This window comes from Lepisosteus platostomus, chromosome 7 (genome assembly GCF_059453375.1).
Source record: "Lepisosteus platostomus isolate fLepPlt1 chromosome 7, fLepPlt1.hap1, whole genome shotgun sequence".
NCBI lineage: Eukaryota > Metazoa > Chordata > Actinopteri > Semionotiformes > Lepisosteidae > Lepisosteus > Lepisosteus platostomus.
In genome coordinates this window covers 5,205,529-5,219,814 of record NC_142617.1, presented here as the reverse complement: position 1 = coordinate 5,219,814, position 14,286 = coordinate 5,205,529, and the positions used below count along the sequence as shown (strand labels likewise).

The following is a 14,286-nucleotide window of genomic DNA, read 5'->3' as shown; positions in this document are numbered from 1 at the left end:
AGGAATTAAAGTTCTGACAAGTTCCGAAGGCTTTCGCGTGTGTCTGTGTTCTCTCCAGCACGCTGCAGGGCTCTCACTGAGGCATGTCCAGTCCCTGTGGCGTGTGAGCACAAAGCTGCCTGCAAGTCGTCACAGGTCCGCTCAGCAGTGGACGGACTCCAGAAAAACAGGGCTTTAATGAGAGCTGGTGTGATGGTGCTTCTAAACTCTTGTCTGCCTAGATGTTGGTCATCTTTAGAAAACTGTTTTCAGACTCATGGGGGACTGTACTGGGCTCACAGGGACAGCAATGTGTGGGGCACCAACCTGTAGCGCTTTCCCATGAGCACTCCGCCCACATGGGGACGTCCCAGGATGCACCATGCTTTTATTATGCTAATCAAGAACATAATGACTGAAAGAAAACCGCAGTTTGGATCATGCTGCTTTCCTTTCCCCGCCTGTCTGAGAGTTTTCAGGTGCTGTGTGTCAAGTCAAAGACATTAAATAGCATTGGAGACGTAATGATGAACTGACTGTAAAGACGCGGTCATCTGCCTCTCGCAGTTATCCTGGCTTATCTCCAGGAGGTGGTCAGGGTGTCCAGTCTGGGTCTGTGACACTTGTGTGATCCGCTCTGATCCACCACCATCACAAGTTTCTGTCCCAAGATGGAGGCTCCTTCCTTGTCATATAATTAAAACTCCTTTTCAGTTGAAAGATGCAAATTAATTTCAGGATTGACTCATAGGTCAAAGGTTTGTTGTAATCCTGGAAAAAAAAACACTGATTACAGTAGCAATACTTGTGAGTGAACTTTCTTAAGGCTTTTGAGCTTTCCTGGGATTTTTGGGTACGTTTAGGGGCATGTCTGCATCTGGCCCTTCCCACAAACTAGTGGTGGGAATCGATGAGAATCCAGGATCCAGCCTGTTTCTGTCCCAAGACTCTGTGTGTGACGTAAATTAGGAGAGTGACATCTGTCGTGAAAGATTAGGGCTCTGTACTAATCCTGGCTCCAGCATCGCAGGGCACTCTTGGGGCAGCAGCAGAGGAGTGACAGACAGAACCCGATTATAAAGAAGAAGCATCTTCCCACAGTGCAGCTGAGCATGCCTAATTTTAAGTGGAGCGAAAAGAAATGTATATTATCCCCCTACTGGGCGCGTGCACCCAGTAAGCCTTTTTTGAGGAGTTTGGATGACTCACTATGTTTTGCAATGATTACTGCTTTGCCTGCGATATTAGCAGACACACGCCTCTAATTCAGGTCCTGCCTAATTCTAACCAAGCTCAAACCATCCATTAAGCAAACAAAGGCGGAGCAGTTGATAATCCCTGCGCATCTTCATTTCTGTTTACCCCCCACTGCCCCCGTCTAATCCTCCTGGATCAGCGCCATTTCCACTACCCGTTAGCTAGGGGGGCTGCAGGGCTCCGACAGATGGATTTAGCTCACACCCAGGTGGACGGAGTCTAGGTAGGTAATTACAACCAGTGATTTAACAGGTCGTTAAGGTCGTGGCAGACACAACTCCAAATGGCTCCAGAGACCAAATGGCTCTGAAACTCGGATACCTCCCAGGGGGCAAGAAATTGCCCCCCGGAGGCGTATGAGATGTGAGTGTGCGACTCGAGACAGCAGTGCGTCACTCTGGTGACTGTGGGGCTGCAGCGTGTTTTATAGAGGCAGTAAGTAATGCTTCGCAGGAGAGGGGGTTGTGCTGTATTAGATCATTAGATCACACACCTTCAGTGCTCAGCAGTGCTCAGATATGACAGGGTGAAACGGGTGACATATCAAGAGAGTGGTACTAAAGGCCCAGAGGCCCACTTATCAGTTACATACAATCCGTCTACTCTCCTCTGGTTTTCCCCTTAGGTATTCTGAGGGTTTAAGGAATGTTGCATAAGGCCGCTGACCATATTTTTGTTTGTTACCCTATTTGGACAGAAAGGAATCTGTATTTAGGAATTTAAGTTTTCGAGGTGATCTTCACAAGCTGGATTCGAGTCTGTGACCCCAAAATGTGAAAAAGTAACAGATCTCAACACGAGTTAAGTAATCCAAGACGAGGTATTAATATGCAACCGGAATCGGGATGTACACGGTCCTGAAATTCTTCATTTGGGTGCTGTGCAGAACCCAGAAGAAGTGCTAGTAACTGTATCTGACAACAGCAGCGATCCTGCCCAGCAGTGGAATCATCATGTGAGAGTCTAGTACTTTCGTTTTGCAAATCCGTTCTTAATTTCCTCCAACAGTTAGACGATGTGTCCTTCCGAACGCCTTTGATTAATTTCGCTGTGCTTTAAGATGACAGAGTTACGAGACGGGACATGCTTGACCTAGTTTGATAAGAGCTTGCCATCACTGTAGATCGACACAGCAGGCGCTGTTCCACTAATTCAAGGGGCCTGATTGCAGACTTTTCTGAGGAGAATCCGAAAGCGTGGTGCCTGCCTTCTACAATATTAAAAAGTCCTAGGCCTGACATTTCCCTGTTCAGACTGTATCCATTGTGCAGCCGTGAGCAAATATAACCACGGCTGTCTGGATTTTGATATGGGATGCCCTGCTGGATGCCAAAAACAATTGAGTATCTCGCACATTATTCTGTGCTATCAAAGCACCACTTCCCAGCCTGAATACGGACATTGTTAGATAGCAGTGAGGTGGAAAAAGGCTGCTTGACTGGACAGCCAAGGACCTCGACACAAAGAAGAGGATGCAGCCATTTCATTGGACCTGGTTTCAGAGGGCTCTTTGTGTCTCCCGTGAGCTCAGAAAGGCCCAAAGCAGTCTTTCCCAGGAGACCGGCCCATGACTTAAATTATACTTGCGGACATCAAGGTCTATAGAGGAACCTAAGGGACAAACCTCGCAGGTCTTGAAGCACTAAATTACTAAACTCCTCTCCTTTAGTTTGCCTGGTATTCTGAAAGGACACAGGAAGTTTGGTGTTATTAAAGAAACAGACTGAACCCCACAAGCTGCAGTAATTCAAAGTGGCTCCGCCTAGATTCACAGTGCAGCGATGTCTCTGTGAGTCTCCGTACTCCTGCAGATTTTAGGGAGCCCACTTTCCCACATTCCAAAACCCACTTGCGTCCGTCTGTGCCAGAGCGGTCACAGACAAAAGAGAAGATCACTGTGGGTGTGGGCAGCAGTGGGAGCTTCCTCCTGAGACGCAAGGAGACGGTGCTGGTGAGACATGGGGACTGGAGTGAATTCAGAAACAAAAACTGCACCAAGCCGCAGGCCCATTAGGAAAGCCTTTGACATGTGCATTGTGTCTGATAAGTACTTTACTTAGCATATGAAATACAAAATCCGAAATGAAATGCAAAAATTGAAAAGCGCAGGGCTGCACAGAAACAGCCCGCCTGAAGGGCTGTGGAGGCAGGGTGGTGTTGTGTGGACAGCCATTACAGAACAGGCTCTCGGTCCTGTTCGCACGCTGGCAGCTCAGTGGCGCGCTTCTGGCAGCAGGGAGAACATGGCGCACATTGCAGAAACACGAGTGGCTCATGGGAGAAGCGCGACGCCTTCATCCTGAGTGGAGGAGAGGAACGTGCAGTTGTGGCCTGACAAAACCCACGCTGGGGAGGCTCCCTGCAGTGCACTGTAGAGCAAAGCCAGTGTGAACAGATGAATCAGTCATTGCCTGTCATCCCTGGCGTCCTGCCTTGCTTCTCGGTCTTACCTGTTGCAGACCCTGAAGGCGAAGACTGCTATTGCTAACAACCCTGATTTCAGATTCCCTATACATCCCTGTCTGGGAACAGACAATGCATTCTGTCCAGGAAAATACCGAGGTGTGCTTCCATCTGCCAGTTCATCTGCTCTGCACTCGACGGGCGTAAAACAAAATAGCTGGGAAAAACCAGGAATAAAAGCCTCCATCCTTCCCCGGGCTGCGGCGGCTCGGGTTGATTTAGGATGATGACAGGCACTGGCTCCGCTCCGCTGCTGACGAAAGCCTCCCCTCCCCTCCCCCAGTCGCCATGGAGACGAGCAGGAGCAGCAGGAAGAGAGCGAGCGCAGGAGCAGAGCAGCAGCAGCAGCAGCCAACACACACGGCAGACATGGACCCGCATTGTGAGTGCAGCGAGCCGCCGCCGCTGGCCGAGCCGCAGCCGGCGGGGAAGATCAACAAGGCGGCCTTCAAGCTGTTCGGGAAGAGGAGGGCGGGCAGCGCGGTGCCCAGCATCTTCGGGGTGAAGAGCAAGGGGGAGGGCAAGGGCCCGGGGAAGACGGGGCTCGTCAGGAGCAGGACGCACGACGGGCTAGCCGAGGCGGTGCTGGAAGGGGGCAGGAAGGAGGCGTCCTCCAGCAGCGAGCAGATGAGCGCGGCGCTCCCCGGGAGGACCGAGGCCGGCCCTGCCCCGGCCGCGGGCGGCTCCGTCTCCAAGTCCCTGAGCTTCTTCTCCCTGCTGAGGAAGAGCGGGAGGGCGGAGGGCAGCCGGGGGGAGAACGGGGAGCACAGGGCTGGCAGCAGACAAAGGAGAGGGCTGAGGGGGCTCTTCAGCAGCATGCGCTGGCACAGGAAGGACAAGCAGCCCAGAGAGGAGAGGGAGGGGGCGCGGGAGGCCGAGGCCCCGCGGTCCGGCGGCTCGGAGCTCACGGAGGAGCCCGGCCAGAGAGCGCCCTGCTCCGAGCCCCCGCCCCCCGCCTGGGAGCCTGCCGAGGAGCCGGCAGCGGCGGCCGCCGACCAGCCCCCGGCTGCAGGGGATTGTGGGAGCCCGCTCCCGGCGCTCCGTGACGGGGAGACCCGGCACGAGGAGGAGGTGGCCGAGGCCGGCAGGAGCCCGGAGCCGGAGCCCGAGCCCGAGCCCGAGCCCGAGCCGGGGGTCCCGACGGCGGCCAGCCCCGCACGGGCCTGGGAGGACAGTGCCGCTGCGGAGCCGCGCGAGGAGCCTGCGCCGACCGAGCCGAGACCGAGCGGCCCTGACGCTGCCCCTCGTGCCACAGCCCCAACCATGACCGTCACCCCTCCGGAGCCCTCCGCCCCCCAGCCGCCCTCCGAGCCCTCGATCGACCGCCTCTGCTCCCTGTTCGCCGATGTCACCTCGCTCAAGAGCTTCGACTCGCTGACCGGCTGCGGGGACATCATCGCCGAGCCGGAGGAGGAGGGGGGCAGCGGGGGAAGCAGTGGGACAGGAAGTAGCAGTGGTGGAGGGGCGGGAGCAGGAGGAGGAGGAGGGGGCCCTGGGGACAAGGGTCCTCCTGCCCCCGTGAGGATCAGGGCGGCCCCCAAGAAGGCGCAGGGCGGGGGCGTGGTGGCGTACCAGGGGGGCGGGGAGGAGATGGCCAGCCCCGACGAGGTGGACGAGGCTGACCTGCGGGAGTTCTGGGACCTGCTGCCCCAGGCCGCCGAGCCGCCCAGCGCCGAGCCGCCCCGCGCAGAGTCCCCTGTGCCGCCCCAGCCCCGGCCCCCGCCCCCTCCCCCGCCCCCGCGCAGGGCCGAACCCGCCAGGCAGGAGAAGGGGGGCACGCCTCCCGTCAAGGCCCTGGGACTCAGCAAGATCCCGGTGAGCGGCGGCGGCGGCGGCGGCAGGGCGGGGAAGACGCACAAGGAGGCGCCGGAGAGCCGGGACAAGGAAGCCCAGGACGGCGTCCCCAACAGCGACGAGGGCTACTGGGACTCCACCACGCCAGGGCCCGAGGAGGAGGGCGGGGGCGGCGGCGGCGGCGGCGGCGGCTTCCTGGCCAGGGGGAGCCTGCTGAGGGACAGCTGCAGCGGCGACGCGCTGTTCGACCTGTACGTGGACCCCGACGAGCCCCCCGCGGGCGCCGCGTCGGACGAGGAGGTGTCGGCCGTGTCCGCGCGCCAGCCCGAGCTCACGCCCCCTTCCCAGAGCACCTTCCGCTCGCTGAAGGGCAGCACCAGCCTGCCCAGGGACTCCCGGATACCCGTCAGCGTCAGGCAGGTGCCCTCGCACTCCGCCAGCCAGGGGGCGCTGGTGCCCAACCACACACCTGCGGGGCACCACCCCCCCGCCAGGACGGAGCCGCCCCGCACCAAGATCCCCGTGTCCAGGGTGCCTGTGAAGAAAAGCAGCAATAAGACTCTGAGCAGCAGGATCCCCTCCCACCTGGACCACTGCAGGAAGTAGAGCTCAGGTGAGTCCCTCGACTCTGGCTTCTGCCTCTGGGATCCCAGAAGGAAGAAGTCATGACAGGCAGGTCTGAGCTTTATCCCAAATTTCCATTTTGATATGAAAAAAAAGGACACTTTTGTTTCACTGGTTTCACCGTCTTGGAAGATTAACAAGAAGACTCTTGCTATTTTTTTGTTGGTTTTTTAATTTTAATATATATAAATATAAAAATATGACCAGGAAAACATAAATATGTTTCACCTGCAGTCTGTCTATCAGGAAAATAAAAACTGACTCCCTTATGCCTTTTTCACAATGCAAAACAATAAAACAGCGGGGGGGGGGGAAGGACGAAATGTGCCAAGATCCCTCTAAGATGTTGCAAAAAAACAAACCCTCAAGCACAACACCACTCCGGGAAGAAACTGCGGAATAAGGAGACCATAGCAGCCACAGCCTCTCTTCTGTTGCAGAAATGGAGTGATGTGCATCTTGTGCCGACTGCACCATCGATACACACGGCACTGAGGGATTATCTAACCAGCGGCAGTTTCGTAAGGCTGAACATAAAGGTTTACATTCTGATCAATATTGTACGTTTCACCGAGCATCTCTGGGGTGCCTGCTGCTACCCCACTAACAGAGGAAGAGTTTTGCTTTGGACCCACAAAGTGGAAATCCTAACCACAGCTCGCAGCGAGGGTTAGACAGCCGAAGTGAGGCAGGACTCCAAAATCCATCGTCCGCCTGACGCGATCAACCACAGATTTCATGACCAAGATCAGGGAAACGCTGTCGAAATACAGACAGGCTTGTACAGTACAATAATGCCTCCCAATGTGAATCTGATTTTTTTCTAAGACACTTTTTAATCTTTTATGATGTGTTTTCCTTTATAATCTCTCTCTATTTCTCAGCGGAAAGCTTCCTGTTTGCTCCTCTTGTAAGGGACACTGAGGGAGCTCACCTTTCAAATCTGGAGGCTGACACCCCAGGGACGGGAGGGGTTCTGGTACAATATCACTGTACCACTGGTACAATATCACTGAATGTATGTAGCAGATAGCATGTCATCGTAAATCCTTTATGTTTTTGATGGGCCACCAGGATCATTTTGTATTCTTCAAGTCAAATCATTTAGAGTATTTCATCTGTTCTTTATATGCTGTGATGTACGATGGTAAGGCAGTTTTAAAAATGTTTGGTGTGGGGAGCGCTCAGGCTCAGCTCTTTTCAGTTCACTTTACGCTGCACATCTCACAAAAGCGAAGATGTTTTGGTGTAACCTTTAGTGGATATTTTCCCGGTTCCTCATGTGTAGAAAGATTCTAGATTGGTCACTACAAAAGTAGTTCATTGTGCATCTTCTCAATTTGACAAGTCGATGAGATCATTGGATCCATTAGCTACTAATTACCAAATGGGCTAGATGGGCCAAAATGGCCTCCTCTCGTTTGTAACTGTCTCTCTGTACAGCAGACCTTTGATATAAACACCCTTTTGCTGTCCAATGTGTTTGTGCTCGGCAGTATTCTCTCTCGCTAGTCACCAGATGTTTTCTTCAGTTACGCAGGGTGTATATAGGGCTTGTTTCTGCTGTGAATGGTGACAGTGCGGTCAGTTATTGTGAATTTGCTGTCTACTGGGAGGTCTGTTGTCATGTGGCTCATCCAGCTGCTGACCGCCAAATGCAAGTTGGCTTTGTTTTTGTGGACGTCACGTCAGAGCTGCCCGAGGCACGATGAACAGCATCTTCTTATGTAAAAGCTATTGCATAACCGCTATGTAGGACAGTGAATAGCTTTTGGAGGCAAATAACAGGCATGGCAGCAGACAAGAGCTATGTGCTGCACTGTGGGCATGTTTGCGTGAAAAGGCTAGGTAAACTTGTCCTTTGGGGATCAGGTAGCTTAACTTTCCTAATAGGTAGGAGGCTTGCTTTACACAGATCAGGGCTGCCTCACCAAGAGCTGGCTCTGCTGATGCACATGCGTGAGTCAGACAGCTTGTACTATCAGCAGGCTGCCAGATAACCTCACACCCAGTGGATCTTGGGTTGAAGACAATGTTTAGGCATTTGAACCACACTGTATGCTTTGCAGAGGCCAAGAACAGGAATTAAATAATTATGCTCTGGTTTGCTTAAAGTGGGTAGCGTGAAATTCACTCATATTTTGGAGCTGTTTTGTTATTTTTTAGAGGCAGTGTTTGTAAAGGTTCGCAGCACTATGGGGCTGACAGCGGACGAAACGCTTCCAAAGTCACAGTCAGGGGTGGGGAGACTAGCCCCCCGTTTCGTCCGGGAGGAGCTGCAGTGACAGACGTCCTGGTCCTGGCTCAGCAGTGTCTGCTTGAGGAGCCCCTCTGTACCCCACTGCGCCCCACTGTGACCCTGAAATACCGGCCCGGGCAGCACGCAGCTGTGCCACGGGAGGCGGGGCACTTTGTTTCAGGCACACTGTGATCCTCTGTTTGCAATTAACCTGGGAGCATAATTGAACTGCAGCAATTAACAGCAAGAGCCTCGGCACAGGAATTTATGGGATGAGGGGGCACGCTTGGTAATAAATGAGCTTTTGTTCTGGCGAATGGCAACAGATAGTGCTTTAAACAGCCTAGACTTCTACTACTATAGTCCTGCGTACTATTCAGTGTGAATTCCGCCCACAGCTGGTGAATGGGCTCATTTTTAAGGGAACCTATAGTGTATTTTTGTATGTGCTAGTAGTTTAGGATGTTTATCCCATGCTCTGCTGTGATTTTCCATAGCTTGTATCATGCCTTGACATACCCCTCGGTTTCTTGTCATGAATTTATCTATGAATTGTCTGCACTGAGCTATACTTTCTCTGCTTTACCGGAGCATGCCACAGTAAACACAGAGTAAATGCTTTCCTCTCCCCAGCAAGGCGCTGTTCTGCTTAGGAGTTTACTTGGGCTGCGCTGCCTCACGGCTCTCTGTGAGAATATAGCAGCTGTGGTCCTGCATCTGGTGGCAAGAGGAAGGTCATTGTCACTGCCACTGCTGTCCTGTCTGCCTATCCAGGAATCACGTTAGTATCTACCATGGCCGTTTGGTCAGGTGGTGCAGTGGTTGAACAGACAGAGGTGTGTGCAGGGAGGCTAGGCTGTGATGCTGGCTTTCGGGCTGTGACCCGTGAGGGGACCAGGGCACAGGGCCAGGGGGTTAGTGATGCCCGCTGTGTGCCAAAACAGGGCCCCAGCTCTGTCCCTACTGCTATAACTGCAGGGGCTGCTGGGAACATTGGCAACACAATAAAATGTCTGCTCTGTTGGCAGCACAGCACTCCCACCCTAACAAAGCCCCCCAGGGTCTTGCTCTGTTGTACCCCTGGTCTGTCTGGCTCTACAAGTACTGAGAAGACCTGGGACTCACACTTGAGACTGCAAGGGTGATTACCTGGCACGGCACTGTGAGTGAGGGCATCATCTGTGGCAGCAAGGGGTATGTGAAGCAGAGGGATGGAGCCAGTGTAAGGAGAGGACAACGGAGAGTCTGGAGCTCAGCCGGACTGTGGGCTCTTGAGTCTTCACACCTCCGACCCTCAATAGTGCCGCAACAGGGGACTATGGGCAGTAGGTTTTTTTCGAGCAACTTAATAACGTAACCATAAAACATTGTTAATTGTCTCATTCAGTTTTCTCCAGTGTTTCTGAAAAACTCAGATAAGCCTAAAAGGTAAAGACAAAAATTTTAAAACAGGGTGGTGTTTGCAGTTTGGAAGCCTACATTTTAACTTTATGACACGGTCTGCTCAGGTAGATGATTCTGAAGACAGTACAGTATGCGCCTGACCTCTGTGCCCCCCAGAATATTAAGGCTTTGAAAAAACAAACAATGAACAATATGTGAAGATTAAGGAGATTCTAAATCCTGTTGAACGTACTGTGCTACTGCACTGTTATGACGGAATTTTTTCAATACACCGCTTCTCCAAGACTCTGCATTGCTGCGCTGCCGAGAGAGGTCTCTCCTCTCTCTGTGCAATACAGTGCCCACCATTTACAACCTGCTCTTGCCCAGCCTGGAGAAAACGTTGGTTTTCCAGGCCCTTCGTTTGCCTGACACTGACTGGAGTGAGGCAACTGGAGATGCTCGCTCAGATTCTGTGTCCCTAATTTTGCATGCCTCACTTCTAAAGTTGCCATGGCAACCCAGTAGGTCACCCAATCAGATCAGTGAGCTGGGGTTTTTGCCGATGGAGGAGGGGCTCATGGCTCTGCTAGGTTTCTAAACAGGGACGGTCTTGTCAGCGTGCCAGCTGAGCATGGCAAAGACACGGACTGTCTTTGCGCTTTTTTAGTTTTCCAGGATCAGATGCAATATCAATGAAAAACCACTGAAATTGTGAAAAACCAAATTCCACAACAGACCCTCAGCCTCTCATGAATAAATGAGTCCATAAGGTCTAGAACACGGGTCTCCTTAAAAACCCTGCCCAGGTCCCAGAGAGCCCCCAACAGATCACTGACTTCTAAAGATCGGGGAGACCACGCTGTTGATGAAATAAGCAAGTAAATGCTTAACTGGTCTTTAGAAATGGGTGATGTGATGGTGGAGTTTTACAACACCTGCTGGATTGAGGCTGTGCAGCAGCAGCAGAGCTGGAAGCCTCTGGTGGAGACGCACTCTCATTTGACCAAAAACCCTGGGTCGAGACGTCATTTCACAGGAAGTGTTTTGAGATCTTTAACCAGCATCCTCCAGCAATCAAAACCGACCAGAAAAAAAAAACCTTTGAAATGTTACAGGGAATCGTTTCGAAACCCAAAGGGATCTTGCATAAACTTTCCGAAAAGTAGTAGTTTTTTCACCGATTATATTTTATTTTTTCTGTCTATTTTACACACAGATTTCCAGCAGCAGATATGGTATTTATACTCTAACTTGTGGTTGCCAGGGTAGCCTTGAGCAGTACAGTATGTGTGCAGTTTCCCCATCTTTCACCAGGCATTTTCTTTGCATTGGCTCTGATTGTCGTGGCTTGTACTGAGCATCTTCTATACCTCTGATTCTTCGCTACTCTTTATGATCTCTGCTCTTTCCTGCACTTCTCTGTGCTTCTCCCACGGTGTGCCACAGTAACAGCTGTGAGGAACAGCTGGCTGTGTGGGGGTCAGGAATCCTGGGGTACGCGCTGTGTGAGGGAGCTGCAGGGATACCCCTCTCACAGCAGGCCGAGCCACGTCAAGCAGCACTGGGGGCTACGGCTCTTGAGCTTGTTTCTGGACAGTGCGTGCGTGTTGCAGTTCTTCCCCTCGGCAAGGTGACCATGGAGTTAAAACGGTTCTGCTCCATCGCCACGTTCCGACATGGATCAGGCTGCCGTGCAGAGAGAGTCTCCCCTCTGCAGTACGTTGACTGGCGAGCGGAGACTAACCCGTTCTGCGTTTCTGGTCTGGCAGTTCTTACCAACACGTGCACGGCCACGCCTCGAGTGGCTCTGCTTCCCTTGGCGCCGATTTGCCACAGCGCTCCGTGTCTGGGCCTTTTTGACAACCCCACCCCGGAGCCAACGTCAGGGGAAAGCAGGCTCAGGCCCGTCCTGGCAGGAGAAGTGTGTCTCCTCCCATCCTCCCCCCACTGCTGCCTCGCTGGAGGACAGTGCTTCATCTACACGAGCACCCAGAGTGTGGGTGCAAGCCCAATATGTCTTCGGTAACTATACAATAATTTAAAAACAAAACGTCTGGCTGCAGAAGAATTTTTTTTTTTTAATTATATGATGTGATAAAAATATCCCAAATACCATTAATGATACCCCCATGGGACTCTCATTTCTAAGACATAGCGATCCTGGGAACACCTGGGAACGCAGGATATATTTGACACTATTAGCACTGATTCCCACAGCCATCATTTCACTGGAATGCATCCTCAGCACCAAGCGAGGCAATGCTGCAATAAGAGCAAATTACATTAACCCTGGCTGTCCGGTTCATGAAGCAGAGTCTGGCACCTCAACTGCATAGAAGGCACAGTAAACCACATGTTCGCTCACCTGCGAGGAGGCCCGGGGTTAACACCTTCAGACCTTGAATAATGGATTGACCTGTTGGGAAGGATTAATATTAGAAAACTACATTTCCTTTCAGGGCTTTTGGACTCGAGACTGTCCCCTGTACTGCCGACGAAGCCACGCTTGGTGGTTTCTGCAGGTATCGCACACCACAGGCCTTCCTGCACGGCGCTGCTGTGTTCAGGTTCAGGTTTTTGCCTCTTTTGCAACGTAGTTTTCTATTATTAATTTGGCAGGTTCCTGATTTCACTGGTGCCTGTTGTACCCTGCAGCTTGGGAGGCTCTGATCTGGGGGTCACCATGCTGCTGTGTATAAAGGGCTTGTCCTCTCGGTTGCACCTACACACTGTCTGTCCTCTGTGTTATAAGGTGTAATGAATAAAAAAAAATGTCTTTTGCTTGTTCGTATCTGTTTCCTGCTCCTTTTTTTTCCCTTACATTCTGCCTCTTGCTGAAGAGCAGTAATATCTGTTTTTACAGAAAATGCATCTTGGTTGAAACGCTCAAAACAAAGCAGGGCATGCTCCCGGTTTGCACTGTTCCACCACATCACTGCTGTCAGTCCGTTAAGTGCCAAGACCAGCCTCTGCGCACTAATAAAGACAACATTGGGTGTGTGGGTGTAGATCTCGCTCTGTGAGGCAAGGACGTCACCCTTCATCTTTCCATTACAACATCCAGTTACTTTCACTGCTGAAGAGCAAGGCAAGGCAAGATCCTTCAAACCACTCTCATTACTGAGGGAATAAAAAATCAATCTCTCTCTCCTGCCTGCAGCTTGCACGCTTTCACGCAGTGCAGACAGTGAGTGAATACCGAGTTGCTCTGGACAATCAAGGAGCAGACAAAGGGCTTCCCTGGCACGGCAGTGTCTGACTACTCCGCTGTGCCATAAGACAGAGCTGTGCCTGTCTTTGGCTTCGTGCAGATCAGTGAAGCCAGCCAGAAGGCCACAAAACACACCTTGCTTAGAATATTTCCTCCAGGCTCTCGAGATGCAAACTACTAACAAAAAAACGATCCTATTTTTTTTCACCAAAACTCTCAGTGGAGGAAGTCTCTTAGCCCTTTTATTTTTTGAAGTGCCACTGAAAGTCACAAGTGCTTTTACATCAGGAAGTCCTTAAAAATCCTGAGGAAATGCTGCTGTTCCCACGATGCTCTTACATAGGCAATACCATTGCAGACAGTGCAAGACAGCTCTAAAACGGCTGTCATTTGCAGCGGGGAATTTATGCCAATTCAGAGTTCCTTTTTGTTTCTCCAAACACCTGTCAGCTGGACCAGGAGTCTCAAACATGAACTGCGTTGTCACCAGAGCAACACTCCAAGTGTCATTATTAATTATTTGCACAGGGGCTGCATGGGATTTCGTGCTGTGATGTTAGAGCTTCCCATTACACAAACAATCCAAGTAAAATACTCATCAGGCTGCCTGTAGTGAAGGTTCACTCTGTCTCCGGCATCCAGACGATTTCAGATCTCTTTTCCATTAGAGAGCTATGATGAGCAATGCACTCTATCATTTTTCAACCACTTCACTTCTTACTGTGTTTTTTAAATCGAGTACTTTGTTGTATATGCTGCCCTACATACTGTATATAGTATATAGTCAGCATCAACAGAAGTGCCTTGTTGCATTTCTGAAGTCTGTTGTTCCAGTAGAACACAGACTAGCGCTGTCTATTGACACAGGCTGCAAAGAAGGCTCCTGTCACTGGGGCTACAGTCACACTGGCCCCCGTAGCATCATCAGTGGGCATCAGACCCCTCTCATGCCTTTCTCAGCTCAGCGAGGACCGGTGAATGGCACCCTGTACGCCTTTTGATTCGGATTTCCTTTCACTTTACAACATTCCTGGTTCTGTGAAAGAAAGCCAGCGTTTGTCAGATTTTCTTTTCCGACGTGCGCACCGATACAGACACTGTTCTTACAAATTCTTCCCAAGATCAGTGATCACGAAACTCGACAATCACGAATGAACACGAAGTTGTCTTGGGGGCCCCACACTGCTCATTAGGCTGATGGTCCGTCCTGAGGGCTGTCCGGGCCAGGCAGCAGTGTGGGGCAGTGCTTTAGGGTGTGGGTTCCAGCCCCAGGTGAGACACTGCTGTTGGACTGTTGATCAAGACACATCTCCTGAATTGCTCCATTATACAA

General features: G+C 51.7%; 1 protein-coding gene across 1 annotated transcript; it reads left to right on the top strand.

The window, feature by feature from the left end:
• Positions 1-148: 148 nt before the first annotated feature.
• amer2 (APC membrane recruitment protein 2) lies at positions 149-12,531 on the top strand. The gene has a single exon (XM_088638779.1). It carries the CDS (start codon positions 3,988-3,990, stop codon positions 6,097-6,099), a length of 2,112 nt encoding a protein of 703 aa, XP_088494905.1. The 5' UTR covers positions 149-3,987; the 3' UTR covers positions 6,100-12,531.
• Positions 12,532-14,286: the final 1,755 nt, after the last annotated feature.